The sequence below is a fragment of the Gallus gallus genome, chromosome 5 (assembly GCF_016699485.2).
Source record: "Gallus gallus isolate bGalGal1 chromosome 5, bGalGal1.mat.broiler.GRCg7b, whole genome shotgun sequence".
NCBI lineage: Eukaryota > Metazoa > Chordata > Aves > Galliformes > Phasianidae > Gallus > Gallus gallus.
The window spans coordinates 53,114,892-53,134,377 of NC_052536.1; the positions used below are offsets into that span (position 1 = coordinate 53,114,892).

At 42.6% G+C, this 19,486-nt stretch overlaps 1 protein-coding gene across 1 annotated transcript in view; it reads left to right on the forward strand.

Annotated features, from left to right (window-relative positions):
• Window positions 1-19,486, forward strand: part of KCNH5 (potassium voltage-gated channel subfamily H member 5) — a 155,049-nt gene that overhangs the window by 106,353 nt on the left and 29,210 nt on the right. Inside the window, exons 9-10 of the mRNA XM_421414.7 lie at window positions 1,824-2,076; window positions 10,643-10,839. Of these exons, the coding sequence (XP_421414.3) occupies window positions 1,824-2,076; window positions 10,643-10,839 (450 nt within the window). The remainder of the gene's footprint in view (window positions 1-1,823; window positions 2,077-10,642; window positions 10,840-19,486) is intronic.

The window sequence follows — 19,486 nt, forward strand, 5'->3', positions numbered from 1 at the left end:
GCTATATCTGGGAGGGTTGTTATAAGCGAGACAAGTAAGTTTCCAAGGGGAAAGGTGCATGGTAGACATAAGAAGCATCATCTTTGTTTTTTATTCAAGTTGAGACTGAAAGTTGACACAATCGTATTTTATAAACACCAAGGTGTGGAAGAGATTGCTGATGATTGCAGGTCTTCTATCAGAGCAAGATGATGAGAACCTCTGGCTATTAGATGAAAGCCAAACAAAACAGATTTCAGAAACAGCATGTTTTAGAAGAGAGTTGTCCATTGGTACGACTAACCTATATAATTTGGAAGCATTAAATCAAGGCTTTCTAGACTATAATTTTACCAGATATTTTGGGACTGATATGACAAGTATGAATGAGCTGACCCATAATGGAAGAGGTTACTACATATGGTTGCATAACCCCTTGTAGACTGGGAAAGTATATATCCATGTGCAAACTTGCTGTCATAGTACAGAGAATAAGAGAATGAACTCCTCTTTCAGCCTTTTACATTCATTGTGTGTTTGACAGCAAAACACTTCGATCTATTGAGACAAGAAAGGAACTACTTTATTAATCAAACTAGAAAATCATCATTATTGTTTTCCCATTCTATGCTTTTGGATCTTTTAGTAATACTTTACAATAACTTGTTTTATACCTCTTCTGCATTAAACAAAAATGAAAGTCATGGGTTTACTTCTGAATTAATATGACCATTTGCCTCTAAGTCTATTCAGGGTTTCCAGAGTCTCCCTCTGTTTGCTAATTTTCAATGCTAGTCAGCACCTTGACCCAGGATCCCTCTCTCACCAACTGTCTGCAGAGCAAGCTGCCAGATAAATTCCATACAATGAGGAATTACTAAGTGCTACTGATCTGCATTCTTCTTTACATGACTCTTACAGAGTGCTCTTCATCTTCTTCCTTTTTCCATTATTTATCCTGGCAAAACATTACAAGGTTTTGTATGTTTCTGAGCGCAGTTAGCTTCCACGCAGAGAGACATGCATTTCAGAATTACAGGAATGCTGGTGTGTTAAGGAGGATGTGTAAATATTAAACATTTTATGCCTAATAACATCCACAGGTTTTCATTTTTTTTCTTCAGGTGTATTTATTTTACTGTTTCAATAGGGAAAGCTATTGAAGGTAAGGACTTAATTAAAGGCCTTATTTAACTGATCTGCAGTAAATACATCTTCACCTTTGCTGGGCAGTTTTCATTCACCTTTACTTTACATTTCATAACGTTTCCTAGTACTTTCTTTTTGCTCTAATCTCAAACTCTTTGGGTTTTCTAGCCTGTAAGCCCTCCAGGGCAGGTTACTTACTGTATGTCTGTACAGTGCTGAAACGAAACCCTAGGTGTGTTTGGATACGTGTTGGTAAGTGGTCATCTCCATCAACACTTTTGAAGATTAGGTTTCCAGATGTGACTAAATCTGTCGGTTTGGATTGTGAATGGTCTCCTTTGCACATCTTCAAGCTTCTTCAGCTCTGAGTGTCCATCCTGTGCTCCTGCAGGGGCTGAGCATAGCAGTGGGCGGATGGTCTAGGCACCAAGTATGGAGGGACAGAGACAAAGCAGTGTCACCTGCAATTATGGAAAACAAGTGTGAAAGGGTAACAGAATAGCACCACCCTTTCACCTTTGTTTCTTGAAGCAATAGATGGGTAGAAAATTAATGCTACCTCATTTCAAGATAAAACTCCCACCAGAAGCTTAAGATCCACCCAGACGAAACTACCAATTCGCTTATTTCATAAAGCGCACGCTGTCGCACTGCCACGTTCCCAGCTGATTATTTTTTGTCTTTCTTTCATTCAGGTTCTCTCGATTTGCCCAAAGGACATGAGAGCAGATATTTGTGTGCACCTAAACCGAAAAGTTTTTAATGAGCACCCTGCCTTCCGGCTGGCCAGCGATGGCTGCCTGCGAGCCCTGGCCGTGGAGTTTCAGACGATCCATTGCGCCCCGGGGGACCTCATCTATCACGCTGGGGAGAGTGTTGATGCTCTTTGCTTTGTGGTCTCAGGATCCCTAGAAGTCATCCAGGACGACGAGGTGGTGGCTATTTTAGGTACTGTGATCTCTACTGACATGGTGGTGCTTGGTATACATTTGACTTCCATGTAGGTTTGAATATTTGCTACTATTGCCTTACACCAGCTGAGACTACAGGAGGTTAGTGGTTGTCATAAGATAAGGATGTTAGTTCTCAAGAGATATCGCTCTAGGAGCAAACCCTTCATCTTTTATTCCATTGAGAATGCTTGTTCTGCCTAGTATGGTTCGCTGGTCACAGTTAACAGCATCCCTAAGCAGAAGAGAATGGCATCTTTTAAACAGTCTGCTGGAGGAAATGCATATTGTTTTATATCTGTCTCTCAAGAGGATTCCACATTAACCTTTGCACTGGGCTTTCCATTTGTCAGTATTCTAGCCAAGAATAATGCCTTCAAACAGTATCTTCGAGGAAGCAAAATTGTTTTTAGTGAAGTGGTTCTACAAAAAAGAAACAGTTCGGTCTGTCTGTGTGAAGAGATAGGGGTGCACCATATATTCCAATTTGATTAATGTGAATTCTGAGTACTGGGGGAGCTCCATGTTAACCCCCCCCACCATTCCTCTGGAGTGTTTAGTTTGCCAGCAGTAGGTGGAAAAATCCAAATGCTGGCCCTCCACTAACTTGTATGGGATTGGGAATTTTTTAGCAAAATGTGGAATTGAGTGGCCAGCACCAGTGCTGAGACAGGACTTGTCCTAAGAGGCATAACAGTATAGATGAAGAATGGATGGCTCTCCTGGGAAAGGGTCCATCTTGCCTGTTCATAATAGGTCTGTTTATTGTAAGACTCATCTCTGTTCAGTGTTAACTCTTTGGCTTCTCTTAAACTGGGGATGTGGCTCTCTGAAGGCAAACACGAGTGCTGGTCCTGAGCTAGGGGACTGCTCATGTCACTGAACTTCTGCTGCTTCTTTCATGTAAGGGCAGACCCAGAGTGTACCGTGGATCTCTTTTGTGCCTCATGGGGATGACTGCTGGGAAATGAGGGTCATAATGGCATTGGAGAGTTGCACCAGCATGTGGAAAGATGGTAGATATGGAGGTCAGCACTGGTTGTGTATGGAGCATATGTGCTCAGGGTATGCACATCAAATGCTCTTTTCAACTACTCGCTGCAGCTTTTTGTACTCTAGGATATACTGAGGTTTTTTAACAAGAGAGATTTAATGTAAGAATGAATCTGTTTCCATATTCAGATGCGAAGTCATGGTGAAAGCTCCTAAGTCTGTAATTGCCTTAGCAAAATATTCCTTGCACTTCAGCTTGCTGGGCCATCTCACTTTTATTATTAATTTCAGTGATGAAAGAATCTCTTATGTTTGCTTACAGCTATTTAAAAAAAGAAAAGCTTTAAGAGTAAGTGGCAGTATTTAACAAAACAAAGTGGTTTTCAGGGTACTACAGTGAAACAAACAATAAATATATAATTTACTGAACTATAAGCCATCGCTAAGTGGATTACATGCAAAACTTTATTGCACTTACTAATGAATATTGTGTTTGGTATAGCAGTGAGAACATTTCGTTTCCTACTTGTATGTACTGTAAATCCAGTACCTATTTTATTCTCCATTTGGCTAGGGAGCCCTTTAACCATATCAAGTTAAAGTGAATTACCTCTAATTGCCAAAAATGACTTTGATTCTGTCGTGGCTGCTGACAGGCGATCTGTGGGCTCACAGCTGTGTTCATTGTGTACCGTGGGGATGGGTGGAACGCGTAAATCTGACTTAGAGTGAGATAAACTGCTTATTTTAATCATAGGCATGAGAAGTTTTCTTTTGCTCTGACAGATTATTTAACAGAACAGCGTACTGGTCCTTATATTCTACTGTAGGAGCAGGAGAATAGCAGGACACTTAGCTCCTTTGTAAAGCAATCCATTTCCTAAGCTTGATAAGGAGCTGGTTACTATTTTAATAGTGTTTTAGTCCCACCCAGGTGCTATTCATGGGCTTTAAAAGATAGAGAAAATGTGTAGTAGCAGTTTTGCTGGCTCCAAGGCCCCAGCCTTGGCACGTCTTATGCTTGAAAACTGGTGAAACCCAGTGACTGACATCAGTATATTTTCATTCACCTCTGATTCCAGTTCGTTCTCATTTGTGTGTAATTAAATGCCCAGCTACTGCAGTAATCACCATTACAGAAATTGGTAAAGTAAGAAAATGAACCCAACTGAGCCTAGGGATCTGTGGTTTATAGGAGTCACTAATGAAGATACCCAGGCACCCAATTAGGTGTCTCCTCATTAAGTGTTTCCCTCATTAGGTGTCTTCATTTCTTGGGGACAGCCTCCTGCCTTTCACAAGCTCTGACCACTGCTCTGGCAGAGTGAGCACTGTGCTCACAGCTGGAGTTAAGGGGAGCTGCTTTGCTGGGGAAAACCAGATCCAGTCATTTTAACATACCTCATATGCAGTTGCCAGGATAATGGAGAAGGGCAAACAGTCGTGTCTCTAATTAAGCAAACTTTCCTCATGGGAGAGGTGACCCTGAGAAGGCACATCTGTAATTGTCCACCACCTCAAGCAGAAGTAAACAACCAATCTGCCACTGCTCTGCATGGGGAGATGTTCCCAGCAGAAATGTCTCAGGAAAGACGAGGGATGTGAAGTCCTCTAATAGAACGAGGCATCTGCTGGCAGAGGGCAATGAGCAGCTCAACCTGCTGCAATTAACCTGAATTTACTCCTGGCAAGGAGTTTTGTGTAAGGGGCAATGCAAGCCCAGTGCCTGCAAACCGCTTTGCAGCTCCCACTGTTAGCACACCTGAGCGTGTGAATTGTGTAGTAACTTAAACCAGGCAGATGGATCAGCAAGGCTTAGAGGAGTCCTTTGGCCAACAAAAAAACAATGACTCACCATGTTCGAGTGTTGATTGTAAGAACTGATCAAAACTATTGCTCAAACTGTGTAGTGATAGAAATGCATTGAGCAGTGAATTCCTGGCTGGGGGCTGCTGCTGAACACATTCCATTTTGATAGCCAAGCCAGGATGAATATAAATTTAATGGCTTGTGTTTCAGCCACACTCAGGTTCCTGATCCCCTATGTATTCAATTGAGTTGTTCTTTATCTTCATGTGTTGCATGTTAATTTGCAGCATATTCTGCATACAGTCCCAGTGCAACAGTGTTGTTTACTGGATTTATTCTTCTTAGACAACCCAGGCTCCATCGCTCTATTCCACACACATTAGTAATTCAGAACTTGGGATCCATGCATCAACACTTTAAATTCCCATGGTGTTTCTCAGCTGGGTGTGTGCTTCATGCAGGACAAGGCTGATCACGTGTGACAGAGTGCATGGTGTGAAAAACTGTCAGTGCAACCCCATCTCATGGCATTAGTACCTAATCCTGTGATTTTAATTTACATAGTTGCAGCTTGAGTCACCTCTCATTTGGAAGGAAGGTAGAACATTTGTCCTTACCTAAAATCAGCTCAATATTATGTAATGATTTTTTGTTTTTTTAAGTGAAGCAAAATAAGTCAAGGTGGTTTTGAGAGTTTCCCCAGCTTCATAATGTGCACCTGGTAGCAATCTGCTGTTCTGTAGATCGCTACCAGGTGCACCTTATTACCTATGCCCTATTGCATCTGTAGGATAACTCCATTTTGTTGCAGTGAGCTAACACTCTAAATTAACTAATGGGCAAATGATTCAGAAAGGAAAGCTTTTCGGCCAGCAGGACTGCAATAATTAAGGTGATATAGGCTGTTTTTCAAGTGCTGAATCTGAAAATATTTTGTACTGTGTTCAAAGGAGTATTGATCTGAGACGCGGTGTGATGTGCAGCTTTGCACTGTGCAGTTCTTCTTCAATGTATTTCTTGGAATGAGTCCTATCTTACAGGTATGGGTTAACATGCATAGTACCATGTAAGATTTATTCCTACTGTTACTTGTTCAAAGGTGTTATTAGCTCTTACTGACAAAGTTAAAGGGAGCGTTCAATTTTTCACATCATTTTGTAAGTTTAAAATATTTCTGTCTCTGTCTGCACCACAGTTAACTATAATACGAAGCATCAATCTTAATTTAGTGCCAGCTGGTGTGCTGTAGATGCAATCTACAGCCTCCAGTGTCAGAAAGATTCCTTCCACTGAATTGAGATGTTTTTGAATTAGACCTGCATGCTTCACTGCCAAACCCAGGAGCTCAGAAGTCTTGGCAGTGCAAGAAAAGTATTATTTTACAATCATATGATATATTTCTTTTAAATCAGATTAACAGTCTGAGGCAATCTGATTTGCCTTATGAGCATTGAAGATGGTGGGTACGGTCGTGCTTTCAAGTTTATTTCTTCAGTCAGGAAGGATGGATACTTGTTTAAGTATCAAATCAAAATAGAGATTTTCCATTGTGAGGAACTGGGGCTTCTTGAAAAAACAAAGAGGAGACTTGTGCTAAAAGTGTGAGAGATGGGGACCATCAGCCCATCTGAATACAGGACAGTATTGACCTTTCCCTTTTCTTGCAGCAGCCCTGACTGCTGGACGAAGGGTGTGTTTATTTTGTGTATTTAGGTGCAGATGGGGAAGGTTGCACTGTATTTAATAATGTAAAGTGCCTTTGTCAGCATGGAGTTGAATCTTGGGCACAGTCTGGTAGTCACCTCTGCACATTGTGGACTGTGCTCATAGGGAGTGATGATATCCCAGCTGGCAGGAGACAGTTGGTGAGCTTGCACCAATCCTTCCTTATCCCGTTCCCTCAATGTCTCATGGTAAGGAGCTGCTTACCTGCTCGCCCAATGATTGCAGAGCTGTGGGCTGCTGCAAGTAACTGCAAATTCCTTCCTTCCTCGTAAGATGTCTTCATCTGCTTGAGATATATCTGTCTGACAGCCAGAGGTTTCACTGCAGATGTATAGGCACAGACAGGTGTATGTGTATGAATATGTGCACCGGTAGCAATGTAATTATGGCTGCAGGGACTTGGTATTTGTTTCCTGACCTCCGTTTCTGTGCACCTGCCATCACTTCATGGCTATTGGTACCTGAGCAAATTAGGTGAATGTTTTCTGTGTATAATGCAATTTTACTGATTCTGCAACAAAATTGGCCTGTATTGCCTCTGCTGTTCATAAGTAACAGGTGATTTAAGAATATCCTGATGGAAAGCCAACATTATTCATCATGTCTGGCTTGTGCTCGTGTGACTGATGGGTCTTGGGAGATGTTTTAAAGCAGGGAGTAGTATGGCTGGCCTATTAGCTAGGAGTGCACCGCATATATTTTCCAAATGTGTTCCTGTCCACAAGAGCTATTGCCTTAAGGAGAAACCTTTGCCCCTTTAATTTGTTTTGCCTCTCAGTGCAGTTTTCCATCAGGGATTCATTCTCACTGCCCATCCAGACTTTCTCCCAAAAGCTCTATCAAGTTATCGTTTCTACTGATACATTTTTTTAGCTTGATTTCTGTCTGAAGAAAATAAATTTTGCCATTTCATAGGTACATAGGAGTTCTGAGAGGATGTTGAACGAGAGTCTTTCCTCCCTGTGAATTCGAGGACTTTTTCATTTCCTTTTCCAGCATCTGAGGAGTTTCATGTAGCCTCACCTGAGACGTCCAACCGTGAGCTGCTGTCTCACAAGCTGGAAACTCAGTCCGTGGTGCAAGGTGGTGAAGAACATCAGTCCCCTGCTTCTGTGTGGCAGAGTTATCCATTCCCTATATGTGCAGGGATACGTGTGTATGTTTAATGTATGGACATATACATAAGTCACTCCACAAGTAATGCCTTCTGTTTATTTCCATGGAAACTAGAACGTATTGAAAGAGCACAGTGACACTATTTGATAGAGCAAATTCTCAGCTACAATAAATTATTTTTCAACACAGCCACCATCATTAGCAATGGATTTTGACCAGTGTTGAACAAGAACCTGCATGTTGTGTTTCTAACAATCTGTACCAGTGGAGGTGAGTTCTGAGTAGCTGGGGTTTAAAACCTACCAGGTACATTCTGAATTATAATTCTAAGGAAGAGGAAAAAATCCTGTTAGTTACACTTTGTAAAATAAAACTTGAATGAATAATTACTGCTCTCCACTCAGTGAGCTACAGTTAACAGGGATGAAGTATAGTGCATTAATCTCTGCATTTATGAGGAAGTGTGCATTGTTTTGGAGAATCTGCTTGGGTGTTTTCATGCAGTACCGTTCTTAACATGTTCACAAAGGGCAAATGAGACTTGGAAAGGTGTGGGGAAGACATCAAATTCAAAAAGTCATAATTGCTTCCAAGGTTCTGTACTTTCTGAAGTACGCTTTCTTAAAGGAAGCATTTGGGCCTCTTATAGTGACCTCCTGTGAAACAAGGAGCGTTGGCAGCAGACGAATACCATCTTCACCTTTTAAGTTGTCTCTTCAAGTAACCACTTCCCCATTTAAGTGCACTGACTGCTGACCCGTGAAGGAGTGCAGAGATTCAGTTTATCTTCTCAGCCTCATTCAGGGGAACGCGGTGTCGTTCCTGCCTCACTGAACTGCAGAAGATGAGGAGATCTCGGTTTTATGAATGGTGATTTTATCCGTCTGTGATTGGGGAATGTTCTTATCGCGCAGTTTCGGAGTCAGCATCCACTGCTTTCAGCTTGAATTATTTATATATTACCTTAAATATAGGAGAAAAAAAAAAAAAGTATTTTGCTCACATTTCAGCAGGAAAATCGTACCAGGCCCCATTACTGAATTCTGTTTAACTGCAGTCTGCAGTTGCTGCAGCCAAGGCTCAGTTCTGCCCTGTGTCCACCTCAGAGAGCAAATCCATTAAGCAGTTTTGTGCACTTCCAAAATGGTCTGTTTTCTATAAATTATGTAACTGTGCTGAGTGTGTCTGTGAAACAGGTTTTAAACTGTGAGTAGAGAGAAGGGCAATTAACTGCAAAGGGTAATTTGAAACAGAGTGTTAGATAAATTATATATTTTGTAGGAAATGCTCTGTGATTAGGAGAGCATTTTAAGGCAACTTGTTTTATCAACTGTATCAGCAATCTTATGTGTTGCAGTTCATCTTAATAGCATCTCAATATGTAGAATTATTTTAAAGCAGCTCAGTGAAAATGATGTAGCCTTTCTGAGTGATGATTCTGCTGTACAGGCTGCATGAGAAATGTTAGTCCTGTTACTGGATACGATACCTGAGGCAGAAATGGAAATAGAAGAATAGTCTCTGACCCCAAAGAGCAGTAAGGTTGGATAAATTATTGTTCTGTGTTCCTGAAATAGGGCAGAGTGAAATGTTGTAAGTCCTTAGAGTAAGAAGCATTAAAATGTATTACCTTTTCTTTCCTCAAACTATAAAATCACAAACCTTCACCAAGGGGCTGCTTGAGGTACCTAGAATCAATAGAGATACTACCACTGACTGATTGATTTCTAGTTTCCTCTTAATAACTACAAAAATGAAGAGCTGGGATACCACTGGGGACCAAGGCTTCTTTCATAAGCGCCCTTAGTACCACAGTTTCTGCTTCAGAACCTGAGCTGTTAGCCACGAACCACATGTTGAGGCCCTCAGCCAGCCCATGGTGGTGATGGGCGGCTTCTGCCTACTTCACTTCTCTTTGTAGCCCTCCATGGGCCTCTCTCCAGCAGTTCCCTGTCTTTTTTGAACTGGGGAGCCCAGACCTGGACACAGTACTCCCGATACGGCCCCATCAGGGCAGAGCAGAGGGGGGAAGGATCACCTCTTTTTCATGCACCCCAGGACACCATTGGCATTCCTGGCCACGAGGGCACACTGCTGGCTCATGGCCAACCAGGACACCCAGCTCCTTCTCTGCAGGGCCCCTCTCCAGTAGGTCAGCCCCTAACCTGTACTCACGTGTGCAGAGGTTCACGTCTGGCTGTGGTTATTTAAATATGCAGGTGTCTAAGGGGTCAGACCCTTTCTTAGTCAGCAAATATTTAAAAACAGACTTAAGCAGAACCTTCTACGTAAGTGGATGTGTTTGAATTTGGGAGCTGGCTGTTGGATCTGCTTAAGATTTAGAGCCAGGTATTTAGAGGTTAGAAGTCTCAGGGATGGTTTTAGTGGGTTTTTAGAAGGAATGTTGCCTTTCTCACTGAAGTAAAAATGTTTAATGAGTGTTTAAGAAGTGATCCGTGGCATGTGGAAGCTGGCTCTTAAACAGCACTGCAGAGCCGTGGTGACAAAGTAGCCTGAACGACATAGGCTATCAGTGAAAGCAGGGTTCCTGTGTCACTTAGGAATGACCCTCAGAAATATTCAGTCACTTCACCATTAGGTAACTACTTATTATGTTCAGGGGCTTTTGAAAAATCCATTACCTGCATGTTCAGCTACACAGAGACCTTTACAGTCTGGCTTTTACGCTCTGTGACACTTTGCAGAGCTATCTATAAATATCTTAAAAACCTGGGGCTATTGCTAAAGATGCTCAAATACCTCAGCTATTTTTAAATCTTTTACCCTTATTAGCTTTCACAGCTGGGAGCTGATGTTAGCTTATTCGGAAGCATAAGAAAGTTTGGAAGGAAATCATTTGCATGCTGGAGAACACCACGTAAGTGTTAATTTTTAACATATTTTGTCCTGCTGTTTTTCAGGTAAAGGTGATGTGTTCGGTGATATCTTCTGGAAGGAAACCAGTCTAGCCCATGCATGTGCCAATGTACGGGCTCTGACTTACTGCGATTTACATATTATTAAACGAGAAGCCTTGCTTAAAGTGTTGGACTTTTACACTGCTTTTGCAAACTCCTTCTCAAGGAACCTCACGCTCACCTGTAATTTGAGGAAACGGGTAAGGCAGCTGCTCTTGTTTTCCCTTTCTTTCAGCAGGAGATTGCACACTGTTTGCAGTGTTGAATAGCCCCCGGTTTACTCTTGATGTTTTCAGGTCATTGCAGATTAACTGGCCTTTCAATAAATGTTGTAGCTCTTTGTTAATGATGGCTCAATAAAAGTTAGCCATAGATTTGCAGCTCCGAGAAGCAATCCTGGCAGGGTGACATATGGATTACACTTTCTTTTTCTTTGCTTTGCTGTTTTTTTCTCCTGTTGCATAATGTATAAAGTTATATGTAATAGTGTGAGAGAGTCCATATTTTAGGTTCCTCCGAGGTAGGGCTCAGTCTCTCACCTTCTAGATCAGAAGAGAATAGTCTGATGGATTTGCACGGCACAGACCAACTAGGAGAAATTTATTGATGTTAAATAAATAAAATGTACTCAGCAAAAGTATTATTTTAATACTTGCTTCTCTCACTTGCACAGATGAGAATTTTAATATGACAAGGTTAATAAAGCTTGGTAGCAATTTTACATTCATGGCTCACTTTTTAAACCCTCCTGCTCATTTTTTAATCAATCAGCAATGCTCACTATCCATTAGTCCTTTCAAAGAGCTCTCCATCTAAAAATTAATTAGCTATAAGGACATATCTTAGAAACAGGTTAAGGGATTCTTTAATTCATATTGTGGCTGCGAATTTTAATCTTTATGATGTTTTTTTTTAAAAAAAAAAGATTGATGAGGGTTATATAAATTTCATTTGCATAGAGAAATCTCCTAACAGTGATTTATAGATTACTGAGCATTAACTGAGAACCTCTAGCTGCTGAAATGCATTTTTCTGTAGATAGGACATCTCACTTGATAAGGTATCAAGGCTACCTCCGTATTTTACAAGATCATTTCAGCCTCTGTAGCAACAGGAATTAAACAGAACTAGAATTTTAGTTTTCTGGATGTAGTTTTTCCCTGGCCACTAGAGTATTTTACAAATACTTCTTTGAAAGAAGATTTAATTTTTAGTGTGTTCCTGTGCTCATTAGTATACCGACTGTGGCACAAAATACCCGTGGCAAAAAGTAGATGCAATGGGTTTATAGTCCCCCTCTATCTGTGCAGGAGCCTGGAAGAGTTTGGTTCCAGTTTCTCAGCTTACCTCTGACTTGAAGCTTGTTAATTCCACTCTGGTCCTGAAGAAGGGCTTTTGGCTTGAAAGCTGCTTTGAGACTTCTGGCTTTTTGCTTTTTTATTGATAAGATGTCCTCCAAGTCATGACTTCAGCATCCCCCCTCGCCTACTTGACACATGCCACCAGCTCCAGTCCTGGATGACAATTCTGTTCTGGCCTTCCTGATGGTGATTTCATGGGACAAATAATACCACGTACACTGTGTCAAAAATTATTCTTTCCTTCTCAAAATGGTAAACGTGTCACTTCAGCTAGCTTCCTGGGACTCCCCATCAGCCGTGACAGGGTTATGCACGGGAAAAACACAGACAGGTCTTTTCTTGTCAGGCCAACATGCTGAAGTTCAACTCTGCAGTCCTGGGATGCATAAGGGGAATAATCACTTGGCTGTGTTACTGTGGATTTTCTTCTGTCACGTACCTTTTTTGGGCAGTTTGGTTCCTCGCAGGGCCCTGGCAGAGGGAGTCACACTGGTGGAAAAGCACTCAGGGAGCAGTAGGTACATGGTGTGTGCCACGGTGCCATTGACTGAAGGCAAGAGGTGTCTGATGAGCACTTCTAAAGAAAGGTTGGATTTTGCAGAAGGAAAGGGAATGTCAGTTGAGTGCATGTGTTGGCATTAGAGTCAAAGGAAGATCAAATCAGTGTGGCACATGAATTAGTTTCACTGAAAAGTTGGGCAGTGACATCTGAGCTACTCGCCAGTCACTTTTATAGCCCATGAGGAGGAGTGCTTCCTTTAGAGGGCAGTCGCCTGGTTCCTCTTCAATGCCTTATCTGGGATGGGAAAATCATCCCCTTTCTGTTAACTTCTGAGACAGTCCTCAGTTGCTAACTTTTAAATACCAAGGGTACATCAGATGAACTCCACCTATGTTGTCTCCTACTCAAGAGCTATTTCAGGAAAAGTCTTTCTCCTGATATTTAAGTTGTGCTGAGCCAGAGCTTGCTTTTGCAAAAATTATGGGTATTGTTCCTAGGCAAAAAACAGATCATACCGCTTTCAGCAATGGGGATACAGTTCAGGCCCTGTTATGTAAAATTATTCAGGGGATTGTTTCAAACAACGTATCTGCTGAAAGTGTACCCAATTCCCTGTTGGACACGAAGTGTCTGACTGTGAGTTCAGCCTTTGAGAGAAACCACACCATCCAGAACAGTTTCATCAGGCAGACAGAAAGCAGTTGTTCAGTAAGTGAAAGCGGGCAGACAGAGCTGCACTGTACTGCAGCAATTTGTGCTGGAGTCCTGTAATCTAAATGGAAAGAAAATCAGTGCATCCTTTAATTGATTTCAATAGAAATATAGTTAGCGCTTTTTCTACGTAGTCATCACTTGTAAGGTTTGACATTTAATTATAAGAAAAATTCACTCGTTGCAGTTCTTTGCTCAACAAAATGGCAGTTTGTTCTCACTGTCAAAAATATATAGACACAGAGAATTGCTCTTTCATCAGGTCTGCTTTTCCAAAGACGTATGCATGTGTGTGGGTGCATACACACACACGCATGTCTGTGCTGCATTGTCCCTCAACAAGCATTTAGATCTAGTCTGTAGACTGTGAAACAATTTAAACATTCAAAAGGCTAATAAATTAATAATAGTGCTGAGCACAAAAGGTTAGTTCCACACGACAGGGAAGAGAAAGTTACACTGAAATAGGGAAATAATGTTTTCTCACTCCCAAATAGCATTTAGAGGCTTGGCATGTTGAATGACCTACTTAAGGCATCTGCTCAGCGTGCCGTTATCAACTCTGGGTTTTTGTTTTCTTTTTCTGTACATTAGGTAGCTCAGCCATCACGCTGCATTTATGAGCCCATAAAGTGAGCATGCCTGCTCGCTTTCCAACCTGCAGTCCTCTCTCCTGCTCATGGTGACGAAGTGACTTTTAATCTGTAATTGCAGAGCATTGCAGCACATCTTGTTTCGTGCTCTGAAATCTTTATGGCACATCTCACATCGCTAATGTACACTCCAAGGCAGAGGCAGGACTTTGAACTTCTTTTTTTCCAAATAGGGAAAATAATTAATTTGGAGATACTCTATAAAATAGCATTGAGATTACATAGCCGCCTCTGAGGACTGGAAGTTAGAAAGCAGCATTTGGGATGAGTCTTCAAAGAGTTAAGTATTGCCTTCTGATGTTGGAAGAGAATATTAATAATGTCTAATTCATTAAGTGCCTTTCAAGATTTCATGCAGCTGGAGTGAGGGCTCTGCAAGCTTGAGCCATCGTGTTTGGCCAAGGGAAGGAAGCCAAGATAGACTTTTAAGAGACCCATATCCATAGTTATACACATTTTATTGATAGTCAAAAATCAGGGAGGAAGGCCTGCATTGAGCTACCAATTGTGTTTCACAGAAAACAGGTGTTCAGCTGAGATACATTTAAAGCTTTTTCCTTTTCTCCATGTTGCTTCCATTTACACCAACTAATGCACCATCTCCAGCTAACTACCAGATCACCACGATCTGTGGAAGTGCAGGAAAAATCAAGCTGAAATTTTGGGCCCTCTGAAAGCAAAGCTGAAATTCTCCCGTGCTTCAGTAAAGCAAAGATTTCCCTACTCAGGTTTTAAGGTTGCTGCTGTTTTGTACTGTGAGCAAAAAGAGTTGTGTTAAATGAATCCGGAGGAGCCGAGGAGAGGATGTCTGGCCATGTAGGGTTTCTGGCACATTTTCTTCTGGAAGGTGTGCTAGGAATGAGCCAAGGAAATGTGAAGAAAGGAAGTGCCTTAAGGCAGTGAAATACCCTCCAGAGAGGCTCTGTTCTGTTCCAAGTGACATCCTTAAAGCCAGGGACAACGCTGTGAGCAACTGATGTTACCTAATTCGGCCAGCACAGTGTGAAGCAGGTGAGGCCGTCAGACTCTCTTAACACAAATGTTCTCTTTGCCTATTTTAGGTCAGAATAATTTCTTTTAAAATCGGCTTTCTGTTTTTGCTTGAGGTTTTAATGAATCACGTGTTGTTTGTTGAGTGAATCATACATCGTTCTGCCTCCTGAAAGTGAAGGTTGTACCAAAGGTCATTCAGGATCCCCTTCCTCTGTCACTCTTCAGGCTCTTCGAGTGTCCTGATGCAAAAGCAATGTCAGAGGCAGAAGGTGTTGCTCTGTGCACTGCTTGCTCCTGAAGGATGCACATGTTCTGGTGAACCTGCAGATTTTTGCAGGTTTTGAGCTTTGAAAGCCTTTCACAATTACAGCAGAGCATCAGAAAGCTGAGGGGTATCTGTGGAGAAAATTGTTCTGGGAACCCCCTGTTCTACACCTACACACAGGCAGGTCCATCATCCATTTTCACCCCTTTTTGAGGTCTGTCACTGGGAGCTTCCTCTATGTGGGACAGCAGTGGTGACCCAACCTATCTGGGCAAAACAAGCTTTTCCATCATAATTGCTGAAGAGAAGCAGGGAGATGTGCTGCTTAGGGAGTTGTGGTGCACAGTAAGGTATATCAGCTTTTGGGGGCTTCAGAGGGGCTCTGGGCTCCTGTCCTGTGATGAGGAAGGTGCCTACTCCCAGTCTGTCACTTGGTCCCTATCCCTCTTTCACTCCTGGTACTTTTCTTCTGCATGTGCAACTTATTCCTCTACTGGCTCAAGCCAGTGACAAGGGTCCCAGTGAGTGCAGGATCAAGCCTCTGGAAGGGCAGATCCAACACATCCATTTCTGCTAGGGCTTAGATGTCCAGCAGGCTTTTGGCATGACTTTTGACTCAGAATGTGTTTGCAACTCAGCGGCTTGCTCAAGCCTATTGGAAATCAGTTTGATCCACTTCTTGATGGCAAAGCATATATTTCCTTCCCGTCTTAGCCTTTCCATCTGCATGCTAATTCATCAGGCTGCTCACAGCCCCTAGAGGAGGCATAGAGGGCTTCCCCAACCCTGCATGATGACAGCCATCTCCATTGCGCAGGTGAAACACAGTGCATCAGCCTCTAGCTCTGCTGCCTGTGACAGTATGCTCGGGTGTTCATTTTTTTTCTTGCTTCATTACTGCAACAGCTCTCTTGTGACCATGGCAAACTATGCCTTTGTCAGCTGTGTAAGGCAATGGCCTCACTTATCTGTTTTCCTATTCACCTGTACCAAAAACAACACACCTTTTTCCTTATTTTTCCCCTCTTCCTTTATTACAGCAATAAGGTCAGCTCAGTTTGAGCATACAGGATGACTTTCATCCCCACCTTCCCCTCTCAGTACATCTTAAAGACTGGCTTTGCCTTTAATTTCACCAAAATTCCTTCGTCTGTCTCTATGCAAAAAAAATTTGTTACAACTTGTTTCTGGATGCTCCTGCCCTTTCCTGTCCCTGTCTGGTCTTTAATTATCTCTATTTTTTTCTTCTTTTTATATAAGTGTGTTCTCCTTGAAAGTGAGGTCCTACCACTGCAGTTTAGCTGTAGCTACAGTTTAGCGTGATTACAGAGTAAATAAGTTATACCCTCCAAAATCAATACGGTTTCATTTTGTTCACATCTTAGCAGACCTTGCAGCCTCCATTATGCTCTAAGAAGCTTTCACTTAAGCCAATTTTCTTTCTTTATTGTTTGGCCTTGTTGTATTCAGTTATCTCCAGATATGCCACTATTCCATTATGGTATTTCCTAGAGGGCTGTTTCACTGATTTAGATCTGGCACCACTTCTGGAGATGTCTAGACCTGTGTGTGGGACCCAGGTAGGTGTCTAGACTTGTGTATGTGCATGGGGCCCAGTGTGGCCCAGCAGCACAGCCCATGCTGCCCTCCTGCTGAAGGCCACGTTCTGGAGGATGGATGTCCATCCTGAACTTAAGGTTTTCTGCAGCTCTTTGCTCTCATCTTCTGCTCCTCTGAGCATAGTTCTTTGTGCTCCACTTCAGGGGCACAGGGATCTGAGCCAGTCACAGCAGGGAAGTCAGTGAGTCCTTGGAGAGCCATGCGTGACTTCGTTAGGTAGAACAGCAGCATAATTCAGAGAGAAAGCTACTGCAGCATTAACTTCTCGCCTCTATGCCTCTGCCAGACAGCATGGGACAGCTGTCCCTGAGCAGAGAGGCTGCTATGTAAAAGCTATCAGTGGGTTTGCTTTCTCGCTTTTGATGGTAGCTGTGAACCTGACTTTCCCTTGTGCCTCACTCTCCTCCTTCTCCTGTTTGCCACTTCATCATCTCCCTTCTGCTGGGCACAGGCCGGGTCATGCAGACCATGGGGAATTGGGGCTGTGGGGGCAACTGCAGTGCTGAGTCCTCACTGCAGGCACAGAGGAGAACAGCAGAGATCTCCACATCTGCCTGTCTTTCAGAGCCACATTAATCTCATGAGGTACCAGTGTACCCTTGTTCTATTCTGAATATAATTTCTAAATTAAATACCTCCTTCTGAGGTCCCAGTTGTGTTTCTGTGAGACAAAGCCCCTCGGACTCTCTTCACAGTGGGATTGAGCCCAGTCATGATAATCCTTTGGCATTATAGAGGTGTTCAGTTTGGTTTTTTTTGTTTTTGTTTTTTTGCATGGACATGCAGCTTCTTTCTCTGTCTAAATCAAAATAGCTTTGATCTCATTTGTCAGGCTGTTCTTTCTTTCTTTGTTGAGAAATGCATGGCAATTCAGCCTTGCTTTCAAGGAGCTTTGAACAGTACAGTATGGCTGCAGAAGAGAATTGTAAGTGCTGATGTGCTGCTTTGTGCACACAGAGACTCAGCAGCCGTTACACAAGGCAGTGCTGATTTACCCCATCTCTACTGCAGGCAGCCAGGGAAATGCAAACTGAGTGATTTACTTGTGTGTGAACACAGCACTGATCAGGGCATGTCAGGGATCGACAGCATCTGCTGCAAAACAGAGGTGTAAACTGCATTTGTTAGATGGAAGATCCAGGCTGGGGGTGATTTGCTAATGTAGTGTCCATAAATTAATACCATTTTCTTGTTTAGAAAGCTGCCATAATTAAGAGACTCTCTGTAGTTCACTCGGAGAGCTTTCTGCAGGCTGTCTGTTAATATCGATTCAGGGCAGTGTTGCGTACACTGGATTTGGATGATGATAAAGTAAACCAAAGGTTTGCTATTTTTAATCTTGTAAATACTAAAAAAAAAAACCAAAAACATCTTGTGTTCCCATTCCCTCATTAATTAAATTGAATGCTTCTAATTTCCTCCAACTGAAAGGGAAGCAGCGTGCATGGTGCAACAGGAGCGTTTAGATACTGTACTAAGGGACATGGTTTAGTGGGGAAGTATTAGTGGTAAGTTTGGTTGGACTAGATGATCTTGGAGGTCTTTTCCAAGCTTGGTGATTCTGTGATTCTAACAGGCAACACTGCTATGTTATTTTCAACTTCCAATTAAGAAAGCTTTTTTATTATCAGCCCCCTGAGTTCTGATGTTATGTACGCAGGCACAGCAGCTCAGCTTACAGCAGACCTGAGCAGATCACCATCATTGCGTGCCTGAGCTTTGCTTGCAGGCTGTTACTTTGCCAGGCTTAGCTCTGCAGCACGCTCTCTTGGGCAGACGTACTGCTGAAACTGGTCTTCCCAAGGGTTTGTATGGCTCCTCTGGTGCCTAATATGCTATGAGCCCAGTCACGGCTTACTGTGTTAAAAATGCATTTGTGTTGCTGCTGAGAGTAGCAAATTTATTCCGTGATGTCCTCGGTGTGTCCCAGGAGCTGCCACTGCTGTAGGCACCCCCGTGCAGGTGTGATTTGCACAGAAGGTGGGGAAAGAGGTCTGTTGTGTTACCTCACACCTTTCCGAACAACTCACCCATAGGAGTGGATTACTTCTGGAGTGAGGTGCTGGGCCTAATTACCACAGGGATCTACCACTTCTCCAACAAATGCAGAGAAAAGGAGGAGATGTTAGAAATGTTAGGGACCAAGTTCTCTGATGGCTTCCATCATTGCTTCCTTGAGCCAAGTGCCAGATGTGACTTTCAAATACAAAAATGAGCTTCTGCACTTACTTTCTCACTCCCACAAACCTTTCTTCCCAGGACTGGGAATCCCAGCCGCAATGCATCCAAAACCATGGCTGGGGAGAGAGAACCCGTTTGTTGGGATCATATGAATGTTGGCTTCCCAGGGAGCAGGCAGAGCTTTAGCACTCACCCAAGTGGGAGTTTTCTTGCTCAGCCCAAAATGGGGCCAGTTTTGTCCAGTCCAGAAATTATCAGTAAAATTATCAAAGCTGTTTTGCTCTGAGAAGAGCACTGATCTTATTTTTGCCTCCCTTTGGTCTGATTTTTTGAGTGGTGCTGTGTGGAGCCAGCAGTTGGACTCCATGATCCTTTATGGGGTCCCTTCCAACTTGGGATATCCTATAGTTCTCAGACAGTTTTGGTTTTGTCTTGGTATGCACAGAAAGGGTCCTCAATAGTTCCTTACTCTAAGTCTGTAAATAAAACTCCCTGCATAAGGCCTTACTTTCTGTGCAAATCCATCCCCCTATTGTTTGCAGTACATGCTTCACAAGCATA